The sequence below is a fragment of the Seriola lalandi genome, unplaced genomic scaffold (assembly GCF_002814215.2).
Source record: "Seriola lalandi dorsalis isolate HSWRI2012SDOR001 ecotype SW California unplaced genomic scaffold, Sedor1 jcf7180002054911, whole genome shotgun sequence".
Taxonomy (NCBI): Eukaryota; Metazoa; Chordata; class Actinopteri; order Carangiformes; family Carangidae; genus Seriola; species Seriola lalandi.
In genome coordinates, this window is record NW_019525463.1 from 1080074 (window position 1) to 1099852 (window position 19779).

Sequence of the window (19779 nt, forward strand, 5' to 3'; positions counted from 1 at the left end):
CACCCCACCCCACCGCACCCGAGGGCAAACCGGCACCGCGGTATTTATTACCTGTTAGCCATGCAGAACCACGGCAGCAGCGGATCAAATGAAATGATAAAAAAAGAAAAAAAAAGAAAATGCTGTCTTGAGCTTCATGAGATAGAGAGGATCATTTTTAAGCAGCACACCATCATTGAATGAATGTAACTGGAAGCTGAGACACAGAGACGGAGACAGAGACTTTAATGTGGATCTGTCACATCAAGGCCAATACATGTGATGAGGTCAGTTTCAGGGCTGATACAGATCTGGCAAATTGGATCTGTCATTATGTTTTTATTGGTTAAGTTACAATATTAAAAAAATATATTATTACTTATAAACAAATCAAATATACTATATATTAATATAAAAATATTAACTAGTCTGAGTGTAAAGTTAAAGTTTCCATATTTTACACTTTTCCGGTGTTTTGATATATAATACATTAGAAGATATATTTGGCACTCTGAGCCTCTCTTCTGATTGGCTGATTTCTGAGTGATTGAATCCTTCAAGGTTGGATGGTGGGTCTGAGTGGGCGGGGCTTGGGGCATGGCTGAGGGCGGTGGCTGCTTTGTGTGACATCACAAAGTTACAGAAGTCCTGACAACTCATTTTGATGCTCAGTCTCTGAATATGGGCTGTGTGCATTTTTCTGTGGACTGAGCGCTTTGATACTATATACATGTGTGTGTGTGTGTGTGTGTGTATATATATATATATATATAAAAAGACACGGACATCTCACTTTATACAATATGGGCCCTTCAAAAGTACCATGAATTCTGCAGTTAGTAACAAGATGCTTCACCTCTCTGGATGATCTCTGGCCTCTCAGAGTTTTGACCTTAAGTTTAAGTGTCGTAAGTTTGGTCAGGACACAGTGTTCAAGAGCATCGTGTACCCACTTCTAACAAAAATGAGACGTGTCGTGTCTGAGATATTGTGTATGAGTGAAAAAAAAACACTTCACATGTGCAACTAAAATAAAAAAATACCTGGGAAAGATGCCAGTTCAGGAGGGCTTCAAGGCAGTTCATGCATCTTTGTCCAAAACTTGGCACCGATCATCAGGTATTGCCAGGAAACTTCCAGCCAGGAGCAGCTTCTAGTCTGATAGCCTGGAGATCCAGACATGTGGTCCAACTCCGGAGGACCGTGTAGGGTCACAGCTTCTCCTGAGCCAACCCGAGCAGCTCCTTGGCGTCTGTTAATGTATTACTTTAATCCTGCAAGAAACCTCGGGCTCTGTCGATGCTTCAGCCCGAGGATGAGGCTGTAAATTATTTAGAAAGTGTTCCATTTAAAAAGACGTTTTTTTGACAGCCTCCTCAAAACAGACGCTTTGACAGTTTGTGGAGTGATTTCACTTTTTCCTGCTGCAGATCAACTGAGCTTTCTTCAGTCAGGTGACGTTATCTTGCCAAAAGTCGGATGATCTGCAGAGTATTTTTAGATACCATCACTGAAATAAGAAAACTCTTGAAACAAACAAGGAAGGAACCGGGGCAGCTAAAATTATTTCATCACACTGGCAGCTTTATTTTTATTTTTTATTTTTATCTTGCCCTGAGAAAGATAAGATTTTAACACAAATGTTGATTAAAAGGCTGGTTTGCAGTGTTTTTGGGGCCTGGGTAGTGAACCCTGCGGGGACTGTGGTTGTTGGTGCAGTGTGTTTGAAGCCAGATTGTGTTTAATGATCTTAATCATCGTTCACTCCCTATCCAGAGATTTAGATAGCACCCAGCACCATTTCAGCTCTCCTTCACTCCTCATTTCAGGCTGCATACCGAGACAAGACAGCCTATGTCCTGTCGTCTGTCCACGCCATATGCCACGCCCATGATCATTGAAAGTCTCATGCCGTATTTGACATTTCCAGTCAGCGGTGAAATGGCCAGAACGGACATTGGCACGGTCACAAATGCATTTGGCATGCTGCATTCTCTCTTAACCATCTCCATTCATTGTTATGACCAATTATCTCAGACTGTCTATCAACACTGGACTCAAAGCCAAGTGTCATAATATTAAGGTCACCCCAATTCTAATGTGTGTTTTTTTATGCAAATTCTTTTACATAAGCACTTTGACTGTACAAACTTTTCCTTCTACTTACATAAGAGCTTTTGACATTAGAGTCAGTGTTGCTGTATATATATATGTGTGTGTGTGTGTGTGTGTGTGTGTTTGTGTGTGTGTGTGTGTGTGATGTATCTATCTCTTTGACTTTGGGCAGTGTCTTGGAGAGTCCCAGCCGGCTAGATGAAGAGCACCGCCTCATCGCTCGCTACGCTGCCCGCCTGGCAGCCGAGGCGGGCAACTCCACAGTGAGTGTCTCGCAGAACGCCCTGTGGTGGACTTCAGTCAACCTGCATTTCACGTTTAATGCTTTGACTGAAGTTATTGTTATACATTTCATTTCATCTGTGGCTGGAGAACTTTGAGCGTTGAAGCCGCAGCTTAGAGACAATCGCACTTACAAGTCAAACTGCGCAGTAGTCAGCCATAAATAATGGGGAATGGAAAAGAAGAGGCAACTTGTTTTTCCACAGTTTCACTTGTTTGATCCTTTTTCTTGAAACAGGATGAAATAAGAAACACGTGTCATCGGCTTTAAGGTTGTAATACTTAAGGTTTCAGTCCTGGTTGATTTCTATGGTCAACACGGGAACAGCAAATAGAGTGTAATACAACAGCAAACAGTCCTTAAGCAGCTGCTTTATCGGAAAGACAACAGAGGAGCATCTGGTGGATTTGTGTGCAGTACACTAAAACAAAACGACAAAAAGTTGGTCAATAATAACTGAATCTGATTTCATGCTGCACATGACACGAGGAACAGGACGCGGCAGAGGGAGTTGGTTTTCTTGCTGAGGAGCTGGACATGTGCAGCCTGTCGCACGAACAGCTTCTCCTTCTTGTTCCATTAATCACTTGCAGAAAATAAAAAATGATCCGCTGTCAAAAAAATGTCCAATATGACTGTTGACAGTCAGCACTAACCACGGTGACAAATGACATTGCATTGCGCCAGTTGCATGACTTTAATGTGAAGCAGCTGCAGGAGGAAATGTTGGCTGTAAACAGAATGAACAGTAAAGAGAGGATGATTTTATGAGATTAAATTACTGTGTTACATGCGTGTATTGTTTTCCTGTGAACTCCCCACGCATAAGTAGGCAATCTGAATCCAGTGTGTGCATGGCGGACTCTGCCACTAACAATAAAATACTATACAGGGAGGTAATAACTGAATGTAAATACATTCAATCCAACCTCAAATAAAATCAAAAATTTAATTTGGTTTAATAAAAATCTGAAGGATTACAACTTTAAAGGTCTTTAATTTGGCCTCAAATTTTAAGTATTTCTTTATAACAATAAATACTTGTGACTAAATAAGTTTAAAAAAGGCATTCTTATATAGAATATTTTTTGATTGACAAAATAAACTTGTAAGGCAGAAAGTATTAATGTGGGGTTACGTTTAGGGCTTAATTGGATTTTTACTTCGCAGTCTGACTGTAATGTGGAAGGGTAAAGGAAAGCAGTGGTGACCTCAGGTGACTCCTGTTTATGCAATGACATAATCAGTCTCCAGCTGAGCGTCATTACTACTTACTGTGGTCAGGAGGTAGCTGCTGGTGCTCCACTTTTGTTTTTAATGCCACTCTGATAATTTTGTTTTTCAGCAACAATGTCCTCCAACAGATCTGAGTTTCAACTTTGATGCCAATAAGCAGCAGAGACAGCTGATTGCAGAGCTGGAGAACAAAAACAGGTACAATTCATCACTTAGACATAATTTATTTATTGTAAACCAATCATAATTTTGGACTGATTAGTTGGCTGCTGGTTGTCATTGGTGGGACTATGTACATTTACTGTAGCTACTTTATGTTTCTACAAAGTATTGTACTTTGATGTGACAGCTGTAGTTATGCAATGAAGCACGATGTATAGAATAGTAAAAGAACCAGTTTTAACATTAGACATTTTGACATTAGGAGATTGATAGCACTCTAATATCTGACGGGTAAATATAAGGCTACAGCATGCAGTCTATTAGCTTAGCTTAGCATAAAGACTAGAAACAGGGGGAAACAGCTAGCCTGGCTCTGTCCTTTAACTTGAGTTGAATGCAGGACTTGTTTTTACATTACTGTGTCACTCCTTCACTTTTAATTAAAGAATCTCAGTTCTTCTTCCACCACCCTGAGCAGTTAACCGGTTGTCTGACTTATTCAGGGAGATCCTCCAGGAGATCCAGAGGCTGCGTCTGGAGCATGAACAGGCCTCTCAGCCGACCCCAGAGAAAGCCCAGCAGAACCCAACGCTGCTGACTGAACTGCGGCTCCTCAGGTATCACTCCTGCTACCGCACCACCACACCACTCACAAGAGCATCTTCCTCCCAACGACAGGAAGACAGAGCGATAAATATTACGGCAATCAAGTAGTAAAAGCACTGGAGGGCTGGTGTATTTATGTTGGCTGAACTCATTCTTCAAGTAGAAATAATGTCTTCCTAATTCAGGAGGGTGTTTTTGAATTAGCAGCATGGGCATTTATCATGCTGGCAGGACGCTGAGACCCTTGGGTTCATTTCTTGGAAGAGACTCACCCTGTGAGGACATGTTACAGCACTTGTTGCCCTGAATGACTCCTTGTTTGTCTTGTCTGCTCTAAATAATGAGTCAGCACTGAGGTTTAAAGGTCAACAGCTGTGACAAAGTTAAAATGTTATATTCATCTAATCATTTAAATCATAAATTACAGGCTATCCATCAATATAAAGTTATAGCAGATGTATTTGAATATTTTTCTCAATGTCAATATCCTCACACCGACTCCTCGGCTTGATAAAGGATTGTTGTGTGTAAAGGAAACTAATTATATGTACTAGTAGAGAAGCAACAGTAAAATAAATTGGTTTATGTCACTGGAGGACACAATTATTCCAGTTATTATTTCTCCCAGTTTTAATTAAACATATTTGGAAGCATTATGCAGCCCGCTGAGCCTGTGTGTGATTCAGGCTTTAGACCAGGATGTTATCAAGTGATAACTACTTTATCACAGACTGTGGACTGTGTTTGGAGCCGGGCTGGACAGCTCTGATATCGCCCTTATTCAGCCCAGAGACACAGAACAGAGCACAGATGTTTACACTCTGCAGATGTTTGTGAGGTTCTGATAGGAGGACTTCAACCAGAGAAATTGCTACAGTTCTTCTCTGAGGCGTTTTTTCAAAATGCATTTACACACCGTGGACACCAGGGGGTGATAATACGACAGAATCTTCATACTCTCAAACTCAAGATGACCTGAGTGCAGGTTTTTCTCTCCTCAAGGAGCCAAATGAACATTGCTGGAAAACAAAATACTTTTTTTCCAGCAATAAATTTAAATTTAATAATATTTGAAGCTGAGCAACTCGTCTTTCCCCCTCCTCTCCACTCTACCTGTCACACTGCTCTGTACATGCATACGTGAAAAAATAATCTTGAAATGGTCCAAATCGATCTTTTATGTTCATTTAGAGATATTTTGGTGCCAGGTACACCCCAGTAAATCAGAGTAAAGCGATTATGTTGGTTTTACAGCTGGGTTCATCCAGCAGCTCGCTCAATGTTAAAAACATTTTTATGCTCCAATATTAATTTAAAAAATGATAGTCGAAAAAGGAAAAAGTAGGTGATAAATGTAAAAATAAAAGGCTGGAGAGAAATCACAGTGGGAAAAAAAATTGTGGGTTGGACCCCCTGCTTTAAAGGGACCAGGTCGGATTTAAATGTCACTTCTTTTTAGTGGTGACAGATTAATGAATGTATTTGTGGCAGTGACACTGGTGCAGGTAAAAAAGAGAAATATTTTAATACTAAATCAGAACATCAGGAGCCCAGGGCAGTGCTGCAAATAATGCACACGCCACATGACTCAGCACATACAGGGAACACATGTACATGTGAAATTCATTTGCAGACATGTGCCTCCGAACTCTTCACAAAAAAGGAATAGATTCACCAAACAAGCAAGGCATAAAAAGTTTTTTGGTGTGAACAGTATCATGTCAATTTCGTCATCAGGAGCAACTGCTTTTGTGTTTTATTACTGTCAAATCCAAGTAGCGCTTCTGCCCTTTGTTTTTTAATGCTAATCCCTAAACTCTTTCCTTCTGCTTCAGACACAGGAAGGACGAGCTGGAGAGACGCATGTCAGCCCTGCAGGAGAGCAGACGGGAGCTGATGGTGCAGCTGGAGGGGCTCATGAGGCTGCTGAAGGTAAGATGATCACCTGATCACCTGAAAAGGCCTCTGAATCAGTATTAATCTCCTAAAATACACATGCATACACAGTAAATGCAGATCTGCTGTTCTTGTTGAGCGTTTTACAGCGTTTGTCAGTGTTAATCTATCTTGCACAATGTGGGTTTTAAAGCTTGGTGGCATGTTTGATGAGATGAGATGCTGACATGTTAAATTCTTCAAAACCACGACACTGCAGCAGTCTTAAGTTATGTTAATGTGCCGTATGGTGCATGCAGATATCCCTTTCTTCTTCTCCTTTCACTGCTTTAATTCAGTTGCTCTCACTCTTCTTGCTCTCTCTCTCTCTCTCTCTCTCTCTCTCTCTCTCTCTCCGCTTACCTTTGCTGGCTGATAGGATGAGGAGCAGAAGCAGGCTGTAAGTTGCCCTTAATTCAGTTTGCCAGGCTCAATACCTGGCTCTAGTCACAGCACTTAGTTTAATGCCTCTATACACCCCCCTTCACGCAGATGTGATTGAAGTTTTTATAATAGATTTTAAGAAGGATGTTAGGAAAGATGATAGGATTCCACAAACTAACTGGGTTACTCTGATCTAGTCCGCTTATGCAGGCTACTGCTTCACTTATTCGCTAGTCATATTAGAGAGCTACAACCAAAGACTGAGACACAATCTTTAAAACCAGGCTTCTCATGTCCGCGGTCCAAACAAGTCGGGAGAACTGTGTTTTTCTTAGCCCCGAATGTCAGGGACCTGTTCCTTTCATCGGCACTAACAACCTCCCTTCTAATGTGACTGCAGTCTGGCTGGCCATCTGCTGCCTGGCTCCGAGCCATCGACCTGGGCCTGCTCAAGTCCCAGAGACACACAGTGATCCTTTCTCTGAGATATAGCTCCCGACTCAGCACAGGCCCCAGTCGCTCACCCACACATGGTTCTCATTACCCCTCGATGCAGTAAAGGTGCACTATAGAGACACAGAGTATAGCCAGCCAGTATAGGATTACCAGATTTTCTTGCCTTCATACCGTTGTTTTTGTTTGTTCTCCCTAAAAGGATTAAGATCTTTCGGTCACATCTGTGTGTGTGTGTTTGTTTTAAGAAAGTCACCTTTAAAAGCATAAAGGTCATCTCTTCTTAAAGCTGCAATCTGTGACTGCACTGCAGCATCTTCCATTGAAACGCAGTCCTTCCAGACCTGGCTTTGTTGATGAAGAGATTAATTGGATTTAAGTTGTTTTTTGTTTTCCTCTCTATCAAAATCCCAGATTCACTAAAGGTTTGCACTTGGAAGACTAGCCAGTATGTACGAAAATACCCAGATAATTTATGTTATTTAACTTTGCACTAGTGAGGATAAGCTTGAACACACTCACAAGCAAACACATGGATGATGAATGTATCTCATGCTTTTGATGCTAGTCAAGATTATGACCAACTACCCTCAAATTGTTTTTAATAAAGCCATGAAAACTGGCATATTGACTCATCTATTATGACTACACTTGAGTCAAAAGGAACAGCTGGACATTTTAGGAAACATGCCTCTCTGCCAAGGATAGATACCACTCTCATGTCTGTACAGTAAATACAAAGCTACGCTCAGCAGTCGGTTAGCGTAGCTTAGCATAAAGACTGGAACCAAGGGGAAACTGCCAGGCTTACTCTGTCCAAATGTAGTAAAATCTGCCTAGCAGCACCTTTAATTATCCTGTTATATGTCATTTGATTTATCTGTACAAAAAAGGCACAGAAATGAAACATTATGGTTCTGTACAGTCACAGGAGTGGTATTGATCTTCTCATTTTAACTGTCAACAAGAGAGCGAGCAAACATGTTTCTTAAAACTGTAAAACTATTACTTTAACATCTTCTTCAAGATTGATTGAGGTGAAAGAAACCTGTATTTTGATCTGACGGATTAAACAAAAGAGAAGCAAACAGAACTTCCAAATGTCAGGGAATACAGTTAATATCACATTTTAAAGATGAAACAATTTGCTGATGATACTGTAACTATAATGGCTGTATTTTCTTTTTCATCTTGCAGTCCCAGTCTGGAGGCTCCCCTCATTCCTCCCCCAGTCATGGTGCAGGCTGCTCCATGCCCATGCCCATACGCTCCACCTCGGCTGGGTCCACCCCGACTCACACACCGCAGGACTGCCTGGCGGGGGTGGGAGGGGACGTGCTGGAGGCCTTTGCTCAGGGTGAGTCTCAACCAGCACCTGAAACAAAGAGCATTCATTACAAGCTCATGCAAAATGTACCACACACTGATTAATTCATGTTGGTGTGGAAATAAAACATGTTGTAACAGTAACATTTCTGTTATCAGTGATCAGTGATCAGTTTACAATGTGCACTTCAACTGCCTTTGCCTGTTTGTTCTTCCATATGGTTGCACTGAAAAACCAGAAACTACATGTGTTGTTAATTTGGTTTCAAAATGTCTCCGTTTCCCAGGTGTACCTAGAAATCTTCGGAATGATCTATTAGTTGCTGCTGATTCAATCACAAACACCATGTCGTCTCTGGTGAAAGAGCTCCACTCGGGTTAGTCTATAACACATGTTTTATGATATAAGTCTATTTTACCATCTGGATTATGTTTCCTGGGTTTGAGTCTTTATTAAACAATTAATCTTGCTCTGAATTTTCATCATTCTCACACCTGCTTCTGATATGGTATGTATTGAGTTTTACATCGTGACCGAAAGCATCGATCACTGACATTTGGGGTTTTATTTTTAAAGTAGATGACGGGGGAGAGGACGAGGAGACCAACATGAGGAACGGCGGGGACAGAGGTGAGTCTGGGTTCATGCTAATAACAGTGGTTTCCTAACTAAGTCTTTCAAAGCCAATCATATGGCAGTATAGATAGCACATACAGTAAGCCACGCAAAATAGAATGTGTGTCCATCATTAAGATCGGCTAAAACATAAACATACAATATTTCCTTTCTTTTTTTCAGCTGAAGCAGTGTGAAGGACAAAAAGTAGGAACTATAATTAATTAATATTATGTTAAACATATTTAACTAAACTACAGCATTGTTGACTCAAGATAACGAGATGATTAAACAAGAAAATGACGCGATAAGAGGATAACGAACTCATGACCTTGAGATGATGTGATGAAATATAATTATTGCCATCATGACCATAGAAACAAGCTGCCTTTAGCTACATTAATTTTCGACAACTAGAGAACTGATATCAACTGCATTGTTTTATTTTTCAGTATTTGGTCAGGAGGAGTGGGTTGCAGCAAATATATATATATAATATCTCAGCAGCCAATAATATACGCGTTGCACTGTGGCACATTGCCACAGAGTCATTTATACCTTTTTTTTTTTTTTAATACTAATTCAGCCAGGCTGTGCAGACTGTCAGCGACACTAAATTTGCTCCTCTGTGTGTGTATCCAGGCACAGTGAGAGTACAGAAGCACTGAGGGAAAGAGAATACCATCCCATCCTGTAAGGACATACGGTCATCAGCTGGGAAGAATCAGTAACAACAACAACAACAACAACAACAACAACAACAACAACAACCCTGGCATTAGCACGTAGAGTAATGCATGCTGTAATCTAACAGGATTTCACTATGTGAAAAAATTGTTTCTTCACACCTTGCAGGTAGCAAGATGTGTCTAATTAGCAAGTGTGTTTGTTGTCCTGTAAACAAAAACTGCTGTAATTACCCAATGATTTCCCTCATGACTGCTAAGGAATGGCTTGCTGTGCTTTGTCCCCAAACTGTTCCACTGCAGCAGGTCATTCTGTATATAAGATACTGTAAACACATGACCTTGGGACACGGTGATGACCTCCCGTCACAACGTGTTCCCTGTCATTGCTTTTGTATGATTAGCGCTAGTATTTCTTTATTTCTTTTCTTTCTTTTTTTCTAAATTATTTTTGCATGAAGTTGCACTCATGTCTGGATTTAGGTACTGTACCATGCTATGCCAGCTCTTTGTGGGTTTATGATGACAGCTGGGGTGTCAGAAGTGTCCTGCCTCAGAATTCATGCTGAGTGTGTTTACTGCACATCCACATTCTGTAGCTGGAGTCTGAGGTCAGCCAGGACATGCTGCAGTCTCACTTAAAGGAACAGTTCAACATTTTTGGAAATACATTATCCCCTTTAGACGAGGGGATCAATATCATTCTCATGTCTGTCTGTTAAATATTGAGCTGGAGCCAGGACGTGGTTATCTTAACTTACCTTAAAGACTGGAAAGAGGCGAAAACAGCTAGCCCTAGACTTCCCAGGGTCTTGCTGTCGCAGGCAACCAGCAAAACTCAAGAAAGTCACTGCATCCAACTAAGACAAAGGCATATAATTCCTCGTAAAACCACAACTTGTTGTTTTTATACTTGGAGATATAACATGTTAACAAGTGAGCTGTAGAGAGGTGCTGGTGCAGATTTTTAACTCTTAAATTAGCTGTTATCCTGTTTTCAGTGTTTTCAGTTTTTATTTATTTTCTTTTTAAAGAGCCATGTACAACGTGCAATACATGTTGCCATTTGATGTATTGTATCAGAGTTAGTTTAAAGCTAGTTTTTTAAAGTTTATTCTGTTCTGGACTGTAGGTCAGCAAAATACGCAATCACCTCCGACTTGGGCAAAATGTAATGAGCCTTTTTACCATTTTATGAAATTTTCTAGGTTAAAATATTTTTAATCAATATGAGGACATAGCGAGCTGTCAAGTAGCGTAGCTTAGCACAAAGACTGGAAACCAGGGAAAACAGCTAGCGTGGTTCTGTCAAAAGGCAATAAAACCCACCTATTAGCACCACCAAAAGCTCAGTAATTAACATGTTATATCTTTAATCCGAAGGATAAAAACAAGTTGTGGTTTGGGGTGTTTTGTGCCAGGCTATTTCTTGGCCAGGCACAGTGATTTTGTTGTCACCGGGAGGTTGCCAGCCAGGCAACACGACCCCCTGTAAAACCACAACTTGTCATCTCTACACTTTACAAAAGAGATGTACCCAGCCCCTGCCTTCAGTCTTTATGCTAAGCTAAGCTAACTTGCTGAAAGATGTTGTCCCACATTGACCTCACAGACATGAGAGTGGTATTGATCTTCTTATCTCTTGACAGACGCCAGGACACCAAGGAAATTTATGGTAATATCACTTCTATTCTTGTGTCTAGCTGTGTCCATTATTGCAGTATGAAGATACAAATAAAAAGCTGATGTCCATTCTGACCTTAACCAGGAAAATATGAGCTGTTCTCCAGAATACTGCCTGCATGTAAACACACTCAGTGAGTCTCATATTGTACTGCTGCTGCTACTGTGCTCTCAGAGAGCCACCCTTGCAAATAAGAGGGCTGTGCGGTTAAGAGAAACCGAGGGGCTACTCCAAACACAATAACGAGCCGAGTCTCATTGTTTCCTCCTGATGGAAACTTAACTGAACCACCTGAAGGGCATTGTAACACTCAACGCAGCACGGTGCCTCCTTCCAAAATACACTGACTAGTTTGTAGTCTCAGTATTTATTGTTTCAAGTGTGGGGAAGCACCTCAGGATGTTTAATAGTAATGAATTAGACATTGCGTTTTAGTTGTGAGTTACAAAATGAACACTTATACAGTATGTGAGGATGTAAGGTAGTCATAAGCAAGTAGGAAATGCTTTGATAGCTTTATTTAGTTAATAAAGGAATATTGAAACTGTTTATGTGCAATGACAGTAGGTGCTCAGGGACTGCAGAGCTCTTCTAGGTGAAATGTGGTAGTGATTACTAGAAAAGTAAAAGGTCGATAATGATTGAAAATGAAGGGTTTCTTTCTAAAATGCTGTGTTATCATGTGGGAGAAATTCATTACAAGTCAGTCTTTCAAACTGCTTGTTGTAAGATTTTGTCAAGGCTTCCTAAAGTTAGGTCATTTTATTTTAATTTCACCAGTCAATTTTACTCATTTTGGAATGAAACTCTTCAAATATTTAGAGGAAAACAACAGCAAGTGATTAAAATGCTGGGTTAAAGAATGTTGATTATAAGAAGCAGAGAAGTTTTTCTGAAGTGCTATTTGGTGAAGCATGTTGTGGGGTATAGTTTGTCCGTGTGTGAATTTGTGTCTTTCATGGAAATGCGAAAGCGATTTGTTTGTCACGGAGGTAGCTGTCAACCAGACAGGTTTATTTTGAGTCAGACAGAGATCAGCTCCACATTACCTTTACATTCTTGTCTTCTGGTTCAATGTTTTTTGTCCTTCAGGGTAGCCATTCATCTCAAAGTGAAAATGAGCTACGTCTGGTTATGTGGTGGTCTGGGAGCAGTTTCAGAATTATGTAATAGGTCGAGTCTGACTGAACTAAACCACAGAAAGTGTTAGTTTTTTCTTTATATTATTTGTACAGTAAGCCCATCCTATAAGCTAAGTATACGGTTTCAACAACCTTTTACACTGTGTCAAGAAAAAGAACAAAAAGAGGCTCCTCCTGTTATTGTCGTTCTAAATGTAATGTTTTCATTCAGTTCTCTGTTCTGCTCTATGTCGCCATTATTGTTCTTATTCTGGTTTACAGTATTAGTGGAGTATCGTCATTGTAATGAGTTTGTCGAAACGCAGATTCACGTGCACTGCACACTCACTTGCATAGTTGCCCAATTAATAATTCATACAAAGCGGGACTAAAAACTGAAATACCACAGTTTAAGATTCTGTGACCACTGCTGTCAAAAAAGTTTATTTTATTCAGCTGAAAAAAGGTCCAGAAATGACTAAAATGCAGAGGTAAAAAAAAAAAATTTAAGCAGTTTCTGTCTTCCCCTTCCTTCTGGCCACACATTTGAATGCAAAACTTACTTTCTTTTTCCGTTCTTTCAGTTTGTGCCTGTAGCTGTTCTGTAAAGTGCTGTATAAAGTAACCATTCAGCAAATAAGATGATCTATCAGCCTTTATGTCGGCGTTTTAGTCTGTGACTTTGTAGAGATTTTATTCATTTATTTAAAGTGTTCTGCAGGAAAATTACGCTCAGCCTTTACATTTGTGCCAAACTGTTTGCAGACATTGTGTGTCATACAAATTACAGGTATATATCCAAGTATATCTGCATTAGTATGTTGTTGTTGCCCATAGTTTATTCACAGAATGCCTGGAGATGTTCACATTTAATGGTTTCCACTGCTGGAATCTGCTGGAAAAAACTCACATTTACTAGTTAATAAAGATAGAAAACACATTCCAGATCTACTGATACACAGTCACTGATGTCATTTAAACCAATGCAGAGGCAATACTATATATACCCTGTCAGACCAAACTCGGGGTAATACAAATAAGACACAGCCGGTCATACAGAGGTGCATACATTGTGATCCTTTTATTGTTTGCAGAGAGACAACGTGCAAAGAGGACAACCTCGACGACAACGCTCCCCTGATGTTATTTATCTATGTATGTGTTCTGTATGGTTATGCTTCTGGTACATATTTGTTTCTCATGTTGATTTTACAAAACATAGTTTTATGTCACAAAGCCACTGTCTTTTGTAAATAAATCAAATGTGAGATATATTGAAAAGATTTAAAATATGTCTCTGACTTGTCATGTTATTATTGCTCTTGTGGTTTTTTATTAATCATCACCAAACACTTACTCAATGTTACTTACTCACTTACTCACACTGTTGTTCTTAAGTCTAATTTTGAGACACTTACTTTAATTTCTATTATCTGCCACTTAAACTATTCTTACTTTACATCAGGGGGAAAGGGTCTACTTTTATTCTCCTGACAACTGGAGTTACTACTTTCTTAGCAAATTTAAAATTTCTGTCAAAACGTGGTCATGTTATAAAAGATGCTTTATTACATAATAAACTACACAACAACATATGAAATAGTTAAAATGAGCTCCACCTCAACCAGCCACAAAGTTTAAAAATGCTGCTTACACATAAATGCATCAGTAATAATAAACTAAAATAATGATAATATAACATGACTGTTCTGTATAGTGAGTACATTCACTTTTGATGACGTCTGATGGAGTGCTCTACCATCGACCACTTTTACTTGAGTTACAGATTTGAATCTACTTACATCATTGTCATTCATAAAGTCACTTCATAGAATATGGGAAATAAAAGTGACAGCTATTGCATTCATATCTTATGAAGAGAAAATGATTTAGAAAAATAAGCACCTGATTTTGCCAATTAGGATCAATACTTCATTAATTTAATGAGCAAAAGAATGAAACAAGGTTTTGACTTACCTATACACCAAGTAATATTGGTAATTAGTATTAGTAAATAGTGGGTCATTTTTGAGGAACTATAATTACTTTTACGCCACATAGTACTTACACTTCAATAAATTTCAATAGGAAATGCTGTACTTCTTTACATTAATATTGTTTAACAAATGTAGATTTTTTTAGTATTCAGAATATATAATTCTAGCCTATAACACTCCATTCTGCTGCATAATAAGCACTTTTTCTTGTGATAATTTAAGAAATTTTTATTGATATTTCTCTGCTTCCACTTTTTATATTATGACATTTCAATGACTTGTTATACCTTAATATGATGTGACGTTTTCATGCGTTCTGATACTACGACATTTTATGCCTTTTTATGACTCTTTATGCCTTACTATACTGTGACGTTTTTATGACTTTTTATACATTACTAGACTATGTCGTACAAGATCAACCGGCTTCAGCTTAATGCCAGCAAAACAAAGGAGATGATTGTGAACCCCAGGCGGAAGACATCCCACTTCACACCAGTGAACATCCAGGGACTGGACATCGAGGTGGTGGAGAACTACAAGTTCCTGGGGGTTCACCTAAACAACAAACTGGACTGGTCCACCAACACCCACGCTCTCTACAAGAAGGGTCAGAGTGGCCTTCACCTGCCGCTTTTTTACTTTTTATGACTTACTATACTATGTTGTTTTAATAAATTTTAAATGCTTTACTATACTATGTCGTTTTTATTACTTTTTACCCCTTAATATACTATGATGATTTTAAGACTTTTTATGCCTCATTATACTATTAGGTTTTTATGACTTTTTATGCCTTACTGTACTATGTCATTTTTGACTTTTTATGCCTTACTATAATTTGATGTCTTATTACTTTTTAAGCTTTTCCATACTATGACGTTTTGGTAACTTTTTATGCCTTTCTGTAATATGAGGTTTTTAAGACTTTTTATGCCTTACTATACTATGTTGTTTTAATACATTTTAAATGCCCTACTATACAATGATGTTTTTATGACTTTTTTTTGCCTTATTATACTATGTCGTTTCTATGCCTGACTATACTATGTCATTTTTCTGACTTTTTATGCCTCACTCTACTATTACCTTTTTATGACTTTTGATGCCTTACTATACTATGTTGTTTTAATAAATTTTAATGCTTTACTATACAATGATGTTTTTGTGACTTTTTATACCTTACTATACTATGTCGTTTATATGACTTTTTATGCCTCACTATACTGTAATTTTTATTCCTTACTATATCATGTCGTTTTTAAGACTTTTTATGCCTGACTGTATTATATTGTTTTAATAAATTTCAAATGCTTTACTATACTATGAGGTTTTTTTTTTTTTTTTTTTTTTAGATTAATTTTATTAATCCCTCAACTGGGAAATTCACTCACCACAGCAGAAAATAAACATCTATGGAATAAACATCTATGGAAATATACATCAAAAATACACCAAATATACACCAATATACACCTAATATACACCAATAAATAAACTATTGACTTTTTATGCCTTACTATACTATGTCATTTTTAAGACTTTTCATGCCTTACTATAATATGAGGTTTTTATGACTTTTTATGCCTTACTGTACTATATTCTTTCAATACATTTTCATGTCTTACTATACCATCTCGTTTACATGACTTTTCATGCCTTACTATACTATTACGTTTTATGCCTTACTATACAATGTTGTTTTTGTGACCTTTTATGCCTTATTACACTATGACGTTTTAATGCCTTGCTATATTATGACATTTTTTTATTTTTATTTATAATTATATTATTATTATATTATTATTATTATTATTATTGTCATTAATAATTTTTTTGCTGAGGTGTCATACAGCTGCTTCTCTGTCCTGCCAGAACCTTGTGGAGAGGATGGTTGGTATTGTCCAAGATGGCCTGAATCATTGCATGTGTCTCTCCACAACAGCAAATCTATTTTTTGTATTTGTGGAAGGTGTTTTATATTTACAGATTACAAATTTAAGCACAGATTGTCGATCTGTTCACACAAATAATACTGAAACAAATCTACCTCGATAACCTTTCCTGCTTCACCCACAAATCTGATACAAAAACAAACTGACCTTTTTTTCCCCTGAGGTATCAGACACTCACAATGAAGGAAAACTATACAAGTTAGACGAGTAAGACAGTCTGACCTATCAGCATCCTCCTCTGATTTCTGGGAAGAGACAGAGAGCTTCCACCGGCCGGCAGCACACTGCTGCTGTCTGTAGGTCATGAGGCATCGTCTTGCCTCTGCTGTGGCTGCTGTCCTCAGATGAACCACAAGGTGCCATTGATTCTATGAGAAAGAGGAGACGCTTCTACTTCCAGATCAGTGAGCCTCATTTGACCTGCTGCACACACATTTCCTCTCCTTCTCTTTGTCCCTAGATGGCCCTAATCTGCCCCACAGGGAATTGCTCTGTGAGCCTTAAACCCTCTTGCATTTGGCAACCTGTAACATTTATCTCACTGTGTCTCCGTCTAGTGGGCATGCATGGGATAGATATGTTGGTTGCAGTGGTTAGGCTGCTGAGGGGATGGTGATAATGGAATGAAGGTGATATGAGATTTGATATCTTTTTCTAGCTGCACTTTAGGAAATGAACTGGAGATGAAGAGCCAGATGAAGGCTTCTGCTCAGGGGATAAAATCTATGTGGCTGTACTCCCACATCCGTTGTGACATACATATAGATTGACGGCCAAATAAGAGATTAGTCCAGTGCACCCAGCACTGTGACCGGTTTGATTTTCCTATTACTATCAGTACATGGTCAGTAAGTCGTTGTCATTCAGTAAAATTGTGCAAAAATCATCTCTATGGCAGTGTTTGCATCCCTCATTCTTACATGTTGTTCAGCAGCTACATCACTGCCTATTTGATTTAGTGAGTAGTCCAAGAGATCCCAAGTTAAAAAGCTTAAATACTGGGGGAAATAGAGAAACAAAAGAAGCCAAGTTGACTTTGGCTGTAGCAACATTATCAAGAACAGAAACTGCAGGTTTCTTTTCATGTATGTTTCTCTTCAGTTTCTGTTGTGCAAATGAAAAGTGCAAGATGACCAAACTTCAAGTGTTCTTACACACGAAAGGCGCAAGACTCTCAGTCTAGTGTTCTGCTATATTTCTGATATGACTAATGTGTTTGCTTGATGAGCGTTATAATTTTTTTTAACTTCCTGCCAGAAGTTTGTGTATGTTATGCATTAGCCTACATGTTGTTCTGCTCTGAAAAATTCTGCAAGTGAAAATCTTGATAGCTTTATAGTATAAAAGCTTATAACATTTTCTTTTTATTGTTTCCACATGAATCAGTCAAATTATTTGTCATTGCGGGAGAAACACAGGTGGAACTAATAACTTTAATGATGGCTCTGCTCCAGCAATTAAAAATGTTATTAGTAACACCTGTGTTTGACAAGTCAACATGTCTTTGTATTAGGATTGTATAGGAAAAACTGTATGTATCCCTGACTAGGATGTCAAATACACAGAACAATATGAAGGAGTTCTAGTAATGACAAACGTGGGCAAATGTAATCACTGCACATGTGTTGCAACAGATGGGCTGTATGATTTAATACACTGCCCAAAAAAATTAAGGGAACACTTAAATCACAAATCAGATCTTGATGAACAAATTACTCAAGATGAAAATCTTTACAGATAATAATTTGTTAAGAACAAAATAATGTAACAGCAGTCAATGGAGCCAAAATTATCAACCATATCAACCCATTGAGGGCTGTTTTCACAGAAAATGAAAGTGAAAAAATTTCTCATCACAGGTTGATCCAATTTGCGTGAATTTCATCACGGCAACCCATAATGGTATTCGGTAGTGTGTATGGCTCCCGCGTGCCTGCATGCACTCCTGATAACGTCTGGGCATGGTGCTGATGATTCGGCGGATGGTGTCCTGAGGGATCTCCTCCCAGAGCTCCTGGATATAGACTAATATAGACTGTAGAATGCTCTGAGCAATAACCGTAGAAGGCATATGTTGCACTTCACTAGGCCCCAAAACTCGCTTGAGGCATGAAGTAATTGCATGGCTGCTTAGGGCCCCACAACCACCAGGGGGCCCTTAAATGAAGCAAATTAAAATGGGAAGTCTCCCCAGGTTCCTGTGGTCATTTAAAGAACATCAGTGCAGGTTTGTTGTATATTTGTTGGTTGTGTAGATTTTATGGCCTTTTCAAAAGAAAGAAACTGCACTGCCTTTCAGTAATTTTAAATGTAGTGAAATATAATTCATTGATACTTTACCCACTGACTGGAAACAAGAAAATATAAAACTGTTGCCTTGTGTCCTGCTTTGTTGTGTTACTTTTTAGCACACCACATTTCTACCAGTGTTATCTTTCAGTATCACATAACACTATCAAAAAAACAAAACAAAAAACACTGTATGGCAATGATTTCCACTTTCCACCTCATGGGTGCCTTTGTGACTGTTGTGTGACCATGTAGTGCACATGAAGGAATCAGTGGTCAATGGGGTCAAACACATTTTTCTTAAGGGTCCAAAACAGGTAAAAGCTCTCCATGTTTGGCCTTCACAGTGGCACCTAATCATTGTACGAGGTTCCATGCAGGGATGTACACAGACTCTAAATAAGTGTAAATTAGAGAGGGGCACCACTTCGCACAGGCAAATTAGGGGACATTAAATTGTCCAGTTCCGAAATGAAGCATGGGAGTTTTAAAACTGGGTGCTGATATTTAAGTGTAAAGGCATAAAAAAAGTCATAGTATAGTAAGTCATAAAAACTCATCGTATAGGAAAGTATAAAAAACTCATAGTGTACAAAGGGATAAAAATGTCATAGTATAGGAAGGTATAAACGTTTTTAAACCTTACTGTACTATGACGTTTAGTATTGTAAGGCATAAAAAAAGGCATCTGTCATTGTCAAATAGAATAATCTAATAATTAATTAATAAATATGTTTTTTAAAAGGGGCATTTGAGTTAACATCATATGAATGTACATCTGCTTAATATAACTGTGTGTGTATTTTGGGGTTGGGGCGCTTTATAATTAGTTATTAGTCTGAGACAACCTTCACCTCGCCTCCCCACCCCGTCAAAATGTGGTGGACACGGTGTAGAAGCGGACGGCTTTAGGACCCGGTGGCAGCAGTAAGACCGTCGGCAGGCCCCTGCA

General features: G+C 38.8%; 1 protein-coding gene across 5 annotated transcripts in view; it reads left to right on the plus strand.

The window, feature by feature from the left end:
- dtnbb (dystrobrevin, beta b) overlaps positions 1–13899 on the plus strand; it is a 35287-nt gene extending 21388 nt beyond the window's left edge. For 3 of the 5 annotated variants that reach the window (XM_023430770.2, XM_023430772.2, XM_023430774.2), the window contains 9 exons: positions 2267–2357; positions 3723–3811; positions 4279–4392; positions 6217–6313; positions 6696–6716; positions 8351–8510; positions 8767–8856; positions 9057–9110; positions 9738–13899. In XM_023430770.2, the coding sequence (XP_023286538.1) occupies positions 2267–2357; positions 3723–3811; positions 4279–4392; positions 6217–6313; positions 6696–6716; positions 8351–8510; positions 8767–8856; positions 9057–9110; positions 9738–9763 (742 nt within the window). In that variant the 3' untranslated portion in view covers positions 9764–13899. The remainder of the gene's footprint in view (positions 1–2266; positions 2358–3722; positions 3812–4278; positions 4393–6216; positions 6314–6695; positions 6717–8350; positions 8511–8766; positions 8857–9056; positions 9111–9737) is intronic. The other 2 variants (XM_023430773.2, XM_023430776.2) reach the window with 1 other exon arrangement.
- Positions 13900–19779: the final 5880 nt, after the last annotated feature.